The sequence below is a fragment of the Bactrocera dorsalis genome, chromosome 5 (genome assembly GCF_023373825.1).
Source record: "Bactrocera dorsalis isolate Fly_Bdor chromosome 5, ASM2337382v1, whole genome shotgun sequence".
NCBI lineage: Eukaryota > Metazoa > Arthropoda > Insecta > Diptera > Tephritidae > Bactrocera > Bactrocera dorsalis.
The window spans coordinates 9,244,810-9,261,331 of record NC_064307.1 but is presented as its reverse complement, the minus strand read 5'-3'; the positions used below and the strand labels follow the sequence as shown (position 1 = coordinate 9,261,331).

The 16,522-nt window shown below is 33.4% G+C and overlaps 3 protein-coding genes across 4 annotated transcripts; 2 read left to right on the top strand and 1 right to left on the bottom strand.

Annotated features, from left to right (window-relative positions):
* Positions 1-2,253: 2,253 nt before the first annotated feature.
* On the bottom strand, positions 2,254-11,591 carry LOC105231386 (terpene synthase). 2 transcript variants are annotated; one of them, XM_011212669.4, is made up of 7 exons: positions 11,314-11,591; positions 11,006-11,160; positions 4,707-4,851; positions 4,384-4,644; positions 4,222-4,324; positions 4,032-4,159; positions 2,254-3,887 (listed from the first exon to the last, which is right to left on the bottom strand). In XM_011212669.4, the coding sequence occupies exons 1-7, from the start codon at positions 11,395-11,397 to the stop codon at positions 3,762-3,764; spliced, it is 1,002 nt and encodes a 333-aa protein (XP_011210971.2). In that variant the 5' UTR covers positions 11,398-11,591; the 3' UTR covers positions 2,254-3,761. The 2 variants fall into 2 exon arrangements, with proteins under 2 accessions (XP_011210971.2, XP_011210972.2); XM_011212670.4 differs by having other exon boundaries at positions 4,707-4,815; positions 11,314-11,567.
* Positions 11,592-11,887: 296 nt separating this feature from the next.
* LOC105231385 (signal recognition particle 19 kDa protein) lies at positions 11,888-12,795 on the top strand. Its single transcript, XM_011212667.4, has 3 exons — positions 11,888-12,070; positions 12,137-12,314; positions 12,385-12,795. Exons 1-3 carry the CDS (start codon positions 12,006-12,008, stop codon positions 12,598-12,600), a joined length of 459 nt encoding a protein of 152 aa, XP_011210969.2. The 5' UTR covers positions 11,888-12,005; the 3' UTR covers positions 12,601-12,795.
* A 654-nt stretch (positions 12,796-13,449) lies between these two features.
* LOC105231384 (uncharacterized) lies at positions 13,450-15,296 on the top strand. The gene has a single exon (XM_011212666.4). It carries the CDS (start codon positions 13,933-13,935, stop codon positions 15,064-15,066), a length of 1,134 nt encoding a protein of 377 aa, XP_011210968.2. The 5' UTR covers positions 13,450-13,932; the 3' UTR covers positions 15,067-15,296.
* The last annotated feature ends 1,226 nt before the right edge of the window (positions 15,297-16,522 follow it).

The window sequence follows — 16,522 nt, the reverse complement described above, 5'->3', positions numbered from 1 at the left end:
AATTATAAATTTAATTAATTTAATTGTTAATTTTAATTAAATAATTTTATTAAATAAAAAAATTAAGCGAGCTGGTCCAAATAGTTATTCATATTAAAATAACTGAAACGCATGTACACCCTGCACTCAGCAAACTTCAAACGCCGTCCAACCGCCTCCGTTAGTTTCCGTTCGCGCTACTTCAACAGTTTTCGCTCTAATTCGTAATTGCAGTTCAAAATTGTGAATTTCGTATTAAATATTGTGTTGATTAAGTTATTTCAAGTGTAATTATGTAGTAAAAAGTCTTGTGCTTCGAAAATAAGCAAAAGTTCTTATCAGGCTATGTTTTTTAAGTGTTTATTTCTTGTCAGAAGAAATCTGCAAAAGTGAAGTGCGCTATACGCCGCTGCAGCGCAAATAATATGAGGTTATAAATGTGAAATTGTATAAAAAGGTTCTGCCGGTCTAAATTTTTTATGTGTGAAAAAATCAGCTAAATCTAATAAGCAAGAGAAAATGCAAATTCAAGTATTATATTCCAGATCAAGGTAAGTCTCATTGGCAGAACATTTATAGGTTATTTGCTAAGACTTATTTCGATGAGCAATAAGCCAGGCGATTGGGTTGCGTCTGAGCAATAATCTTGTGAAATTATTGTTTTACAAATCTTGCATACTTACATTTCATTGCATTTTCTACCAAATATTCTTCAAAATATTAAAATGTTATTTTTTCACTATAAATTATTTCGGACAATTCAAGTGGACAGTAGCCAAAAATATAAATAAATATTTAGTTGACTTCTAAATTGAATGAGAACGGCAATTTGGTTAAAAATAGAAGCAACCGAATTTTTCCAGACAAATAGACATCTACGTATAGTAGATAAATAAAAATAAAATATAAATTTATACAGCCACATATATACGTAATTAAATATTATTGAATAAACAGATGTATACGAGTTGCTTATAAAAATTAAACTTCTAATTGAAACTAAAACTTGAACTGTATTATACATGCAATAAAAATTAATACAATTCTAATATACATATATTGGATATTTGATATGCCACAAATAACAAATTAAAAGTGTATACTATACAATGTTTATATCCAAAAATGTTTAACTGCTACATGAAGATAAAAAACTTGAATTTACAGAAATATATGCTGAGTATGTGCACTTAAATATTTTACAACTACAAAATATACAAGTAATGTTTATGTATGTGCGAATATGTTTGGTATTAAAAAACGAATTTAAAATTATAAAAACAAAACTTGCTAATTTTCCTAGACTCTGTGTATATGCATATTTCTTAAATTAAACATACATATACAAATAAATGCTATAGATAGCTAAAAACAAGCATACAACGGTAACACAAATTAAAGAAAATTTGCGTATATATCCGTAAACAAATTGTTTTTGTTGTGGCAATATTTCAAATAGTTGCAGTTATTAAATGTTGGGCTCTTTGTGTACAAAGTGTTTATATATTTACAATATGTGCTCTGCTGCGCTATTTTTTATTTATATGTAAATTAAATAATAAAACATACATATATACGTATGAATGCTTATAAAGCAAAGTTGGACTATAAAAATATGTAAAAAATTACATATAATGTTTGATACATGTGCTTAATGTGAGAAAGTTAGTCGCATAATTTCAAAATATTATAATATTTCAAATATTAAAAATTAATTAAAAAAAAAATTTAATATAAATAAAAACATTTTTTATATTTGTTGGTTAGTAGTAAATGTAAAATAAATATGCTTTAAATTATTGTCTAAGTTGAGTATATATTATTTAAATGAAATACTAATAAAAAAATTAATAAATAATTTCAGTAAACATAACATAGTAAATATAAATAATATATAATGTAGATATACGCATATATAATATGTGAAGTACGTAAATATATAGTTATGAATAATTACTTGTGAGATATAATATAAAATTTATAAATGTTTACTAAAAAATATTTGTACTGCATGTAAACTTATAGTTAGTGATGTATACAAAATGTAATTAAATGATTCAAATAACAATACAGAATGCATTGAAAACATAAACTGATTTTCGGTATACGCTTAATAAACGAATATAAGACTTAACGCGAAAAGTGGGGTAAAGTTCGAAAAACGCTTGTAAAAAATATTTTTTCAAGACCTGGTAGTGTTTAGTATGGGTTAAAATTTCTGATAAACTTGCACTCCGCTCTCAATCTTATATTTATAAATGAAATATGCATATATTTTTATTTTTTCTATCAGTTTTAATTTTATTACTTTCAATCTCATAATTATTTTCTTTGCTTACAATAGGCATTACTCCATAAATTTCATAAATTCTCTCTGTAGCAAGTATTTAATACTTATATGAATAAAAATATATTTATTTATGTAATAATTAATATATGTATATGTATGTATACTTATATACTTTAGGTGGTGCAATGTGCAATAAACTGCCGTGCATTTCATTTGAAAAAAGTTAACATTCTCCAGCCGTGCGTCCAGTTATAAATGTATATATATGTATATATATATAATATTGCGAATACATATAAATTACTTTTGTTATTTAAAATATTTGTTAATGCTTTACAAACATTTCTGCAAGTCTTTACTTGTATGTGAGTGCTGCTGTGTGTGTGATCAGTGATCTGAGGCCTACACAAACTAGAAATCAAACAAAAATTATGAATAATACAGTGTGCATTATTTATAATACTTTAACAGTGAAATCAGTTAAATGAATTTGTTATGAACTTAATTTAACCTAAACCGATATTTTGCAAGCCTCAAACATAATCACTATATTGCGTGCATGTGATTGTGTATGTGTACTTAAGTATGCATTTGTTTTATGGTTATTACGATAACAATATATTTTTAAACGTGCGAATTTTAAGTCAATTAGTGATTTCTTTTTACTTTTTCATTTTAATAACTTTGTTCTTAAATTTTAATAAAACATTGCTTAATTCAAGTTAAATACATCGATTTAGAATCTTAAGTACACACGCGAGTACTTAAAGAGAATTGGAATTATTTTGCTTACAATCAATATGGTTTTAACAAGTATTAGTAAAAATTTAACACGCATTACAACAATATATGTGTATGTTATGTAGAATCGAAATGCCTTCACAAATTGCATATTCAAAATTTGTTCACAAATTTTTTCTCATAAACAGCGCAAAATAGATGTTTTATGTAAATGGACTCAAAACTTAATACTACTACATAATATAGTAAACAAAATACAAAAACAAATTATAACTTAAACATCTACAAAATATAGTTGAATTCACAAAATGCCGTTATTTCAAAAATTATTCAAAAAATTGAAATACATAATGTCGAACAACGATACTCTTTTTGAAGCCCGCTTATTTTCTATATTATTATTTACATGGCCCGTGCGGTGTGTTTTGTTTATCTCGAGAATACAACTCTGCTTGTATATATATAACTAGTTTTGTTTACAAATCTATTTTAGGCGCTTGAGTGTACCAGAAGTTGTGAATCGCATGCGCCTACGCCACGCTTTTGCTTTCCGTGTGTTTGTTGGTGTAAATATGATAATTTAAAATTAAGTTTTAATTTAGGCTTAAAGAGGCGCTTTTTGAATAGTTTAAAAAATATTAAGTTTTTGCAAAAAAACTTCGATCAGATTCATTTCGCTCTTAGCAGCAAAAGAGGGCGTGGAATTAACTGTTGCGTTAATTCAGGTTTCCCTCTTTTGCCTCTTTGGTTGTTAATTGCTGTTGTGATTGCTCGGCGATGGCAAATCATGGTGATTAGTGTGATTCTCATTGGATTTCCAAGACAACAACTTATTCAGCAACATATCCATGTAGGGATTGCTGCCCAGACGTGCGACCTGCAGGTGGTAGTAAGGGTAATCAGTAAATAATACAAGTGGAAGAAAGTGTAAAACAATATAAAATGTATAATACTGTAAAATGTGTATCACAATTAACTTAAATTTTTTTATCTAATCACAAAATTTTCAATATACAATTACCTCGGCTCTCGCTTCCGTGTCGAGCGATTCCAATACTTCACGCGTATATTGAAAGCTACCCAACTTCTCGAGCAAACCAATGCAGTATTTCTTAACTTCTATGTCCTGAGTGCGTTGACGCAGAATATCTATTAAATTAAGTATACTATAAGTACGATTTTTTTTAATTCAATATAGAGCAAGAACTCACGCAAAACCTGCTTATCATGTTTCTGCGAACGTACAGCATGTATAACGGGAAACCCGAATTTGCCCTCGGTCAAGTCCTCAGCGAAGCTTTTATTTTGCGTATACTAAAGATTTTCAAAAATAAATTATAATTGCATTTAATAAAAAGCAACAATTTTTTTACCTCCTTCAAGCTGAGATTGCAGTAGTCATCGCGTATCTGAAAATACAAGCCCAGTATGGCGGTCAGCTTGGTGAAGTCCTCCTTATTCTCGCTGAACAGTTGCATCAAACGTATGGCAAGCATGAACAAACCACCTGTCTTGCGTATGGTCATTAGCTTGTAATCGGATTCGGATGGACAAGTGAAGTTATCGCGCCAATAAATCTCCATGCCCTGACCACGATGCAGCTCCAGCAGTTGTTCCGTGTAGACATTGGTAGCCTGCCGAAGAGAGATTGCTTTAGAGTTAAATAATGAAAAAAGAACTGTAAAAAAATGCATACCTCTGGGTGGCCCAACTGTTGCACCTTTTGTAGCGACAGGAAGAGCACATAATTCGCGGCATTGATGGTGCTGGGTACTCCGTAAATCGAATGCGCTACGGGAACACCTCTGCGAAGTATTGAATTGTCTTCAATATCATCAATTCTGTAAGAATTAAGTAAATATGCGTGACGAACAACATTCAATGGCATTCAATGCTTGAGTGTGTTAATTCGGTTACTCAGGGAGGTTTAAAATGGAGAGCGCGCAAAAAGTGTGGTTAGGTTTGTGTGTGCAAGTTTGCTTGCAAAGTGTGTACATGTTAATTTAGTGATACTAAATACATAAAATCAAACTAAAACAATAATAGTGACTAATTACAATTGACAGCATGCCAAAAAATGCAAAAAATAAAACTTTCGACGTTTATTTGACAAACAAGCGCCAATTTCGTTCAGTGCATGGCAGCAAAAAGCAAAGATAATTGAAATACCGACATAATAATGCGACAAATGAAATGTGTCATAAAAGAAATGCAGCAGCTACTTAAGTAATTAAAATAAATCACATTGCTGCATTGTGCACGGAAATAATGGCAAATAAATACTAAAAACAAAAAATTAAAAGTAAAAAAGAAAGTTGCAGATTTTTTATAAAACAAAGCAAAATATAAATGGGTGCATTTGCACAGCGCCGTAAAGTGTAATGAGGTTTTCCAACTGAATGTCTATACATATATACATGCATTTAAATTTAAATAGCCATATCACTCACCAGCCATTACACAAAGTGCTAAGGATGGCTATATTTCAATGTGTATGTGTGTGTGTGTTTCATTAAGGATTCAACAATTTTTATCCTGCTTTATTTGCATTCACTCAATGTCAAGTTGTTTTTGTAAGCGCACTATCAAAGCGAATGAGAATAATAAAAAAAATTAAAATTCACACTTGCAGCGGATCTGTGCATATGTGTAGGTATGTGTTTGTTACAACAACGCTGTCATCATGCCGACAACGTCATACTTTTGCTATTGTAAGATTTGTGCTTTTGTTTTGTCTTTTTGACTACGAATCAAAATCCGTATTAACTTAGGAGTGCACTAGTTACAAGGTAACCATTTACGGATTGGTAACTAGTTAGGCGAGTAAAACAGTTGAAACTCTATTTTTATGTGAACGAAGGTATTTTTCATTATGTATACATATAAATGATCAGAATGACAAGAGGAGTTCAAATCCCGATTTTTATCCTTTGGTTGATGTTTTGCACCTTAAGGTATTTCCCATGCTTTCATTCTTCCAACTTGCTTGAATATAAAATATTCGGTTGCACCAGAACTTAAGCCTTCCCTACTCGTTTTTCTTTTAAATTTTATACATCAATACTTATACATATGTATATATGTATGTACATACATGTCTTTAGATATTGCTTTGAACTCTTTGGCATAGTCGGTCTGTCTATAGGCATCATTGCTTCCTGCTCAACCAGCAACACATACACACTTCCGCCCGCCATCTTGCACACATCTGCATTGTCGCTGTAAAGACATTGCCGATTCACTTCGCAAACTACTATGAGCTAATATTAGATGTTCTGGAAGCTGGCAAACACTTGTGTGCGAATGCCGGTAGCGACAGTGACAGCTGGTTAACAAGCCAGCCAGTTAGTCAGGCGGAGCATAAGACAGAAGATGCTTGCGTGTGTGTATATGTGTGCTGTTTGCTGTTTGCTCAGCGGGCTTAGTAGAAAGGTAGAAGCGAAAAAACAGATTGATAATAGACAGCTTTTAAGCCGGATTAAGGACATTTTTTGTTTGGATTGCAGTGAGGATTGGATATATGATATGTATATTCATGTGCTAGAATATATGGGAAGGATATTTAGAATACAAACTTTTGTGTTTAGTAAAATTTGGAATGTGTATTTAGTGATAACCCAAAGATCGATTAATAAATTCTTTAATTATACCCTGAACAGGGTATATTAAGTTTGTCACGATGTTTGTAACACCCAGAAGGAAGCGTCGGAGACCCTATAAAGTATATATGTATATAAATGATCAGTATGTTCAGTTGAGTCGATTTAGCCATATCTCTCTGTCCGTCTGCCCGTCTGTTTGTATATATACGAACTAGTCCCTCAGTTTTTAAGATATCCTTTTGAAATTTTGCAAACGTCATTTTCTCTTCAAGAAGCTGCTCATTTGTCGGAACTGCCGATATCGGACCACTATAACATATAGCTGCCATACAAACTGAACGATCGGAATCAAGTTCTTGTATGGAAAACTTTCACATTTGACAAGATATATTCACGAAATTTGGTATAGATTATTTTTTAAGCCAACAATGTAATCTCCGAAGAAATTGTTCAGATCGGATTGCTATAGCATATATGTATATAGCTGTAATACAAACTGAACACATAGTTACTAACAGAAATGCACCTGTGAAGGGTATTTAGCTTCGGTGTAACCGAAGTTAAAGTTTTTTCTTGTTTTTTTTGTCCAAATAATTTTTTTTCTAGAAACTTTATTTTTTTCTAAATTTTTTTTTAATATTTATATTATTTTTAATTTTAGTTATTCCCTTTAAATTTTAATATTTCTTTACACATTTTTTCTACAAAATTTTAATTTTTTTTAACTTTTGTAAATTTTTCTTTAAAATTTTATTCTAGTTTTTGAAGAATCAATACGACCATGGAATAAACTTTTGTAGATTGGTGGCTTTTAATTTTTTCGTCAATTTTTTCTTTATTTTTTCTTTAATTTTTTTAATATTTTCATAAAATTTTAATTCTTTCTTACAAATTATAATTTTTGATTCCATTTTTCCGTAAGAATTTTATTATTTAATTTTTTTTTCAAAGATTTTATTTTATTTTTTTTTAAGAATTAATACGATCTTGGAATATACTTTCGTAGATTGTTTTGTATAATAAATATTCATTGTTTTCATCTTTTTTCGCAATTATTTCAAATTAACCACCCAAAAAGCATTCCAAAATAATTATAGAGCAACAAAAATTAAAAAAAAGAACCATTGCATACAATTAGGCGCCTGAAAAAGTAACGAATGAACAACAAGAACTTTTCCAGTTATTTTGAAAACATTACTTATTATCATATACCGTAATTTATTTTTTCATGGTCATCACCCATATCGCATTCTAATGCACAACTAAATATGAACACGCGTGTGTGTGTGTGTGTGTACGCTTTTCACTTGGCTGGCAAACAATGGATGAGTCATAAATGCGAGAAAAGATTTTTTAACAATAGAGCAAAGAAATAAAGATGGGCTGCACAAGAAAAAGGCTGACTTAAAAGCTATGCAATTGAATTGTCACCAATGAATGTGATTTTTTGCTTATAATGGGTATTACATGCCATTGTAGAAATGTCTATGCATGTATGTACATATGTATGTAGATACGTATGGAAATGTGCATGAACATGAATGCCAATTGATGAATTTTTCTGTGAAATTAAACGTTAAGGAAATAATATGTGTGTATGTGTACTCAAGCAAGTACTGTGCGGCCTCGATTTGTGAATCAGAACAATTTTTCTGAAAATTATATGCATTTCTGCTTATTTTTTGAGCGCAAGCGAAGTCTAAAATTACGTTAAGTACCATTTACCGCGTATTTACTGTACATAAATATACTTTTACATATGCACTTCTGCTAGAGAGCAAAAACCTTACACAATGTGAAATTAAATACATAATATTAAAAAAAAACACAGAATTGCAACAAAGAAACCGTAGCGTGTTAATTTACTGTCTGCGAAGGTTGTCAAATACGCCCTGTTAATAAATTAAGCTTATAAAGTTCCCTAGAAAGTACTAGTCATCATATTTATCATCTTAACTTATACGGCGCCGAATGATTAAACGACCAATACATACAAACATGCATAAAACGAGGCTAATGCAAGTTAGTATCACTATTTTATTTTTCTATAACTTTTTTTCCACAAAAATAATTTTCATATGCCAAGCATATAATACTTAATAATACCTTAACTGCCGAAACAAGTCATCAAAAGGAACCTGTCCAAAGTGCATAGAATAATTCAAACGTCCCAACATCCCGAAGCGTTCATATAATAATAAACAATACATACATACATATATTCATACATACAAACATAAATTGTACATACCTACAATAATGCATGCCACATAGCCAGCACATAACAACAAAATATGAATTTCATTAAGTGAGCATAACTGGCAGATCAATGAAATCATTGACGAAGGGGGCTCAGCCGGCTGAAGACAAAGAATTAAAATTGAAATGCGTTGCGTAAGGCCTCAACAAGTCATTAAGGGAGATAGATGCATGTACATTTCAATGCAATATTATTTATCGTACGCACATACCCACAAGGAAATTGTAAGCGCGTTCCAGAAACTTGATTTATTGATTAAAGGTACTGTTGTTGTTCTTGTAGCGAACACCTAAGCCCTGTTGCGAAGAAAGTGCAAATCAACTGTCATCCAAACCGAGAATTCTAAGCCTTGTATCTTCCGCTAACATTGAAAAGCATTTCCTTCCCTGATTATACAGACCAAACTCTTCTGGAAACTCTTGAATGCTTTCAGTTTCAGAATTCTTACTCGTTAGATGCACTTTTATTACAGTATTAGTTATTGCAGAAGCGTAAAGTATCCTCAAAGCAGATTTACACATATGCGAGACCGAAAACACTAATCCAGAGTATGTTGCGTTATGCCCCCAAGCTCTATTTTACGGCTTTACATTAACAAAAATTAATTCTAAACTACTCCAATTGCATATTGTAGCTGGACTACCTACAATTTTCCTTCAGGGTTTGATGTTTTGTATTGAATTTTTAAAATCTTACATATACGCGCCCGCTTGTTACCAGCTGGTGGGTGAAGCAAGTTTTTCTTTATTATTCATATGGCATTTTTGTAGCAATGAAGCTCAGTAACCACATGTTGAAGCCATACACAAACATATGCAGACGCCTATCATACTTTATAGCTTTAATTGTTGTCGCCACTACTGCTATGAGACACATACTTCATTCCGTTTGACGAGGAGATATATTTGAACTATATGCATATACATACATACACACACACATACAGAGTGTACAATTATTTGTTACAGCTTCCGCAACTTCGTTTTTATTGTTCCTACTAGGAGCAGTAGTACATACAATGTAAGTATGTACATATATTGTGTATGAATAATGAATAAATGCATTCAACCAGTTGCGAATGTCGCACTTTCAGAACGATGACTCTTATTTGGTGTATTTGCATATTGCTTTACAGACAAATATTGATATTTTTGTGGAAAATATTTAGAGTACGGAAGAAATAAATGAATAATTGGAAATATGTGTCGACACCCATCAAGAATATATACATATAATATGTATTACAAGATCAGATATTTATAAATTTAAATACATTGGAAAATATTAAAAAAAAAAACTACTATTTTTTTATACTCAATAAAATTAAAAAAAAAAAGAAATAAAGAATAATAAATTTGTATCAATAATATATAAATACTTATATATGTGTGTGCAAGCATTAATCATGGCAGATTCCTACAAATGCCCGAGACTCGCGTCAATTGATTATTGACAAATAAAGGCATGCATATACATCAATTCAAACAAACAAACAGGCAACAATTCCCAGAATTACTGTTAAACAATTCCTTTTAAGCATTTCAACCTTACCTATAATATAAAACAATTGAACTTGGTATGTGCGCTGCATGAAAAATTCGCGGCATCTTTCAACACCGAAAAGTCAGCAGGATTTCTTAGAAATTCATTAATTTGGATTTAAATTTAAATAATAAACACACATATTTTATACAACCAAAATGGAAAACAACACACACAAAACGTAATGTAAACAATTAGAAGACGCAGTGTGAAACGAATTTACCAGCCGCCAAATTCAAAAGCAGCGTATAAACAAAGGAAATTATAGCAGCTAAAAATAAGCAACATATTAAACAAAAAATCATTATTTGTGCACATACACAAAAAATATATATTTTATACACATGCACATACATATACATGAGTTTTGCGGCGCCGCTAATCACACATATTGGTGATACCACTCACTCACACCTGCAGCGTAAACAATGACATGCTTATAATTTAGTGGGTTAGGATGCTAGGGCCAACTAGTGAGGCTATTAACCAAAACGCTTGAATATTACACATACACTAAATTAGTAAGAGTGTATGTTTTGGATGCTAAAGTTCAGCATTGCACATGCATTAAAAATACACATATATACTCACAATAAACTGGAATTGTGCAGCATTTGCACTATTTCGCCAATCTGGTGTAATTTCTCAGCCGGAATATTAAGCCAATGATTGAATGCCAAGGCCAATTCAGAGCGAAATTGTTTGCCTGGTATCTGTTGTATGTAGGCGAATGGCTGCAACAGAATCTGCATAGGAGATAACAAAAAAACAAGCGGAAGATACACGTAAGCGTAGGCGATTTAAATTTACGCAAACGCACACTTTGGATAATATATGTAAGTTATCCGAAAGTGGTGCGTAAAAGGTCAAAGTTAATGAATGAACACTAATTGTATCACCTCATCTTGTTCTTTTTGCGCTGATGGATCACGCGTTTTCGCGAGTATAGAGCACAATTCTTCCATGTTATTCATGACTGGCATTTATGAATAATGAAATAACTTAAATAAGTACACTGATTTAGCGAGTGCTAAGAACACTTAATTTTCACACGACTGATCGACTTGTCAGACACTACTTGTCTGCTTGGAACAGATTGTAGACCGAAGAAAATAATGCAAAGAAATATAAGAAGTAAAACTGATTCTTTGACAAGCAAATTACTTGCGATGTAAATAAACACAGTTTGGGAGTCACTAGTAAAAATTTGACAGTTGCCAGGAAAGTAGAGTTGCCGTGATCTAAAGGCTTTAAATTATACTTTTTCAACATTTAACTTCTGTTCAATATATCAGAATCATATCAAAATACTACAATTACATATAATAGATAATCTTATTTTAAATATGGAGTGTGAACAAATGATAAAAAATACATTAGTGCAATACAATTAGCATTTTCACAATTCACATTTTTTTTAATTATAAAATATTCGTACTGGCAGCACTGGTATATGCAACGTGTCAAAATATATTTGTTGTCATTTGTTGTTTTGCTGTCAATTTTTTGTTGAAAAGTGCAAATTATTTGGAATTTCTGTATTACAATTAAATAAATTGAAATAAAATTTAGTTAAAAGTAAAACAAAACAATGGCTGCGTCGCAACCCGTACGTACAAACTGGCATCCGAACAAAAAGCATACTGATGTTGAACGGTAAACAACTGTTAATATTACACATGCCAAAACTCACCTGACTATAGAATTGCTTTCACATTCCAGTTGGATTTGCATATATCCCGCATATATAAATAGTAAAAAGACACGTCAAGAAGGACGTCGTCTACCAAAAGACATCTGCGTTGAAAATCCAACCTATGCGGAAATACGTGATGTCCTATCGGTGACCAATTTGCGCGTCGCTGTGGAAAACAAGCAGTACTCCAGGGAGCGCAGCAGGGTATTAACTATAAATTAACTGTTAACTAACGTAAATAAACAACTCTATACTTATTTATTTGCACTTCAAGGAGCTACAAATGCGTGGTCGCATACGCGTTCAAATGCGCAATGACGATGGCACGCCATGCAATCCCGATTTAGGCACCCGCGAAGATGTGATGCGTTATGTTTCAACAAGAATACCGCAACTGAAAACGCGTCAAGGCAAATCTGGTGATCATCAGCAGCACGTACAAGCGCAACAGTCAGCTGGAGGCAAAAAGGGCAAGGGCAAGAGGCGTTAAAGAGGGAAAAAGTGACATTCATACAAAATTCAACACATTTTGTTTTGGTGTTTCTCATTCAGTGTTCAATTATAACAAAAATATAAATTGCACATGAGAAAGCTCCAGCGACAACAAGTAATTTTGCTTTTTTTGTTTTATTTACAATTTGTTATTGTAACTTATTTTTTATGAATAAAATATAAGAACAATTAATTGTGTTTTTGTTGAAATATGTGTATTATAAGTGCTAGACTTCTTAACGCATTTTTGTTTTAAGAACCTCTCGGAAGTTGTGTTCAGATATTTGCACTTTTTTTGAAAATCACAGAAACGTGACAATGTATCTTGTTTGGTTTCTTTACATACGTGTAAGTACCTTATACTTAAATATGCATTTATGTACATATATGTATATATCTTGAACACAATTGTACGAAAAATATCGCATTTTTGTCGCTATCTTCACCTTGTAAGACAGTTTGTTAGTGTCAATAACGAGTGTGGCTCGAATGTTGTCACTGATTTTTGCTTGGGTATACCATTTTCTGCAATATTTTAGATAGACAGTATTTTGTAACTTTTACAAAAGTATTGTGAATGTGGATTTCTCTGGCTTAAAAAAAATATTTATGACCAACCAAAATATTTAGCGGACTGCTGGTGTTCTCCAAGTCTCAAACAGTACCTTATCTTAAATACGGTGCATAAACTGCACACCATTGTACAAAAAGTGCAATAGATATTGAAACAAATTGAAGTGGACATTAACGGTTCAGGCAAATGAGCAATGTGTTAGAGTACAACTGCTTATCAAACATTGTTATTCGCTAACAGCTTTTTTCCAAGTGGCATCATACAACATTCATAGCTTAATAAATCATGAAGAACTAATAACTTCGAATTTTTCTTATATCGACTTAAGCCATTTAAACTTAAGGCCAACAATATGTGAATTCCACAAATATATCAACTTGCTGGATCGACAAATTCTCCAACACTCCGTCGAGCCAAGCCAAAAGCATATTCAAAGCAGAACGCTTAGTTCGGTTCAGACAGCATTGAGAAGACAACACGAAAACAGAAAATAAACAATAATATTTATTAATATGAAAATTGCGAAATTCATAAACATTGAGTACACATAACGTGAAAAATACAATATAATTGACGAACATGCAATTGGCCAAAACACAACGATTGTGAACGCGATATAAAATCAATTAATTGCATTGCAGCAACATTGAGTAGACAAAAAACCGTCGAGTGCAACGCAAACGCTCGGGCGTTCAACAAAAACTAAAAAAAAAGAGAAATTTGAATAACGGTTAATTTTTTGTCGTTTCTAGTAATATGTCACCTGTCGCGACAATGTCCAACAGCTGTTTTTGGCTTTACACGCTGGGCTTGCTGCTGGTTTGGGTGATTGTCATCACAACAGCAGCGCCGCGTGAACAGAAATCCACCAAACTTGCGAAATATTGGGGTAAGAGTCCTGCGCAGGAGCAGCTGGAGAGCAGCTGCAAGTCTTTGTGCGAACAATGCGGCTGTCTGGGTTTCTATTGCGGCGAGCAGTGTCTGTGTGAGTATGACAAGCGTTTAAGCAATCGCGGAGATAGCGCCAGACGTAACGGCACAAAAGTCAACACACGCTCTGAGGGGGAGTGCATTGCCGCAATGCAGAGACAGGCGCGCAAACAAAGCCTGCCTTTCGATGTGCTCATACAAGGACCAAGTAGCGAGCGTTTCATACGTACCGCCATGAAATACGAAATGAATAAGGCGCGCGCTGCGGCCATGTTGACTCACGCGCCACCCAAGCGCTCCACCATCGCTATTTATCAACTATATACACCTGCGAAGGATAAACCAAGGAGATCGATGGAAGCACGTAATCGTCGCTCCACGGATCAATTAGATTGGTTTAGTGATTTCGCGAATACCTTAGTGCGTCCTGCGCCGCTACGCAAGGCTGTTGATGCTGGAGGTAATAAGAAACGCGAAACGCAGCGCGATGAAGATGACTCTGCAGCCGAGAAACCCAATTCATGGTTTAGCGATCATCCCAATCGTTTGTTACGGCCAGCGCCCATTTTCCGGCGACATAAACCCCAGCAAGAGATGAGTGAAGAGTTGGATGACGAGCCGCGTAACTCGGAGGAAACTGCGATACCACGCGTTGGACACCTAATAAAGAATACCATCAGAAATATACAGGAATCAGAATTTGGCGAAAACTTACGCGCCGGACTGCGTGATAGCAGCGATCTCTTGCAGAACACATTTCAAAGCAGCAATTTAGAACTGATACCCAAGCGTTTTCGTAACGACTTCGTTGAGGTGTTCGATACGTGGCTGAAGAGTCAACAAGTCACCGAACCAAGTGTGGAGGTATCTCCGGTGCCGCCGCGCACATCGCCACATATCTTCCTGCCTTGGTTCCGTCCAGTTCGCTTCTTGCAACACGTGCAACAGGCCCTCAACTGAGTCCGAACCTCTCTAACACCAGAACACTTCATATATTTAGTATATCAGTTTTATTTATTGAAATATTACGAAGATTTCGATAGGCTTACGCTTTTAATATCTACTTATATTCGTGAATATGTATACGAATTTCTAGATATATTTGTATTCCGAACCATATGTACACTGACGAACTTTGTACCGTTATTATTTTTAATAAAGCCATCACAATTCAGAAATGTAGTCATGAAGCTTAGCATATAGCCTGCCGTGGTTTCAGTGTTTTCTTCTCGCTGCGCTGCTTTTCAGTATCAAAACTTTCCAGGAATAATAAATGTTTCGAAGCATTCGCGTTTAAAAATAGTCCTAACTTCTCCTTTTACGAATAAACCTCACTGAGCTCGAGAGTGAGTATTAAAAAGGGTTTGTGCATTGGTCATAAATCTTATCAGTCCTCTTAAATAGCATTTGCCGAAATAACAGTAGTTCTAGCTCTAAGCTCTTCAGAGTAGTACTAATATCCATAGAATTACGTCGATTGTAACGAAAATGCCTCCTTTTGTCTGTATGAAAAAATCACATACAACAATTTAAATTCTAGAAAGTGTTATTTGATCGACTAAATAAAAGGAGGTTTTCATATACGAGTATAACCAGTTTACCTCATTACCTAGGAACTCGATTTTATCCTTTGCTTTTTTTTACTTACATCTAGGTTTCTGTAGGTCTCTAAGACATGCGTTAGCCGCAGGAATATTTTTTCCAAAGTCTCGTTGAAAACCTGTGGCAATGACTTTATTCCGTTACCGATTATCGCTGGTTCTTTCGGAAATAAATAGTTAGGTTAGATGAACAATGTGTTGAACATTTTCCATTTGGTACCAATGAATAAGTAGACGTTGGAACTGCTAACTTGCTCAGGCGATAATTATCCAAAAATTATTCTAGTATTGCGCGGTAGCTCAAGAAGTAATAGTGACTCCTATGACTTATTGCAGGAAGGATAGTTGGGAACATTTCGTTCTACTCCCTGATTTGTATACGTATAATTATGGTCATATCGTATTTCAGTACGTAAAAAAGGCGTTTCGATTTGCCGGTCACTTATGTATAAGTTTTCAGTAATGCCCCATTATTTTCTTTGCCTTCACGGTTTTTTTTTTTAAGAAATGTTAAGAAGTACTTGGTCGTATATCTCGTACAACTCATCGTTATATCGACTGCGATATTCGCCGTTGCAAGGGACCATAAATATTTCGCAGAACATTTCCCTCTAAAATTCGTAACGCCGGCTCATCAGATGTTATCCATACCACTCCACCATATAGCAGGATCATCATCCCCGGCTTGTGACTTGTAGAGTCTGGTATTTGTTCGTCAAGAAAGGGGACTTTACTTCTCAATAGCCTACTCATTCCGAAAAAGCACATGTTGGCAAGAGTTATTCTGCGTTCGATTCCGAGGCTGACGTTGTTGT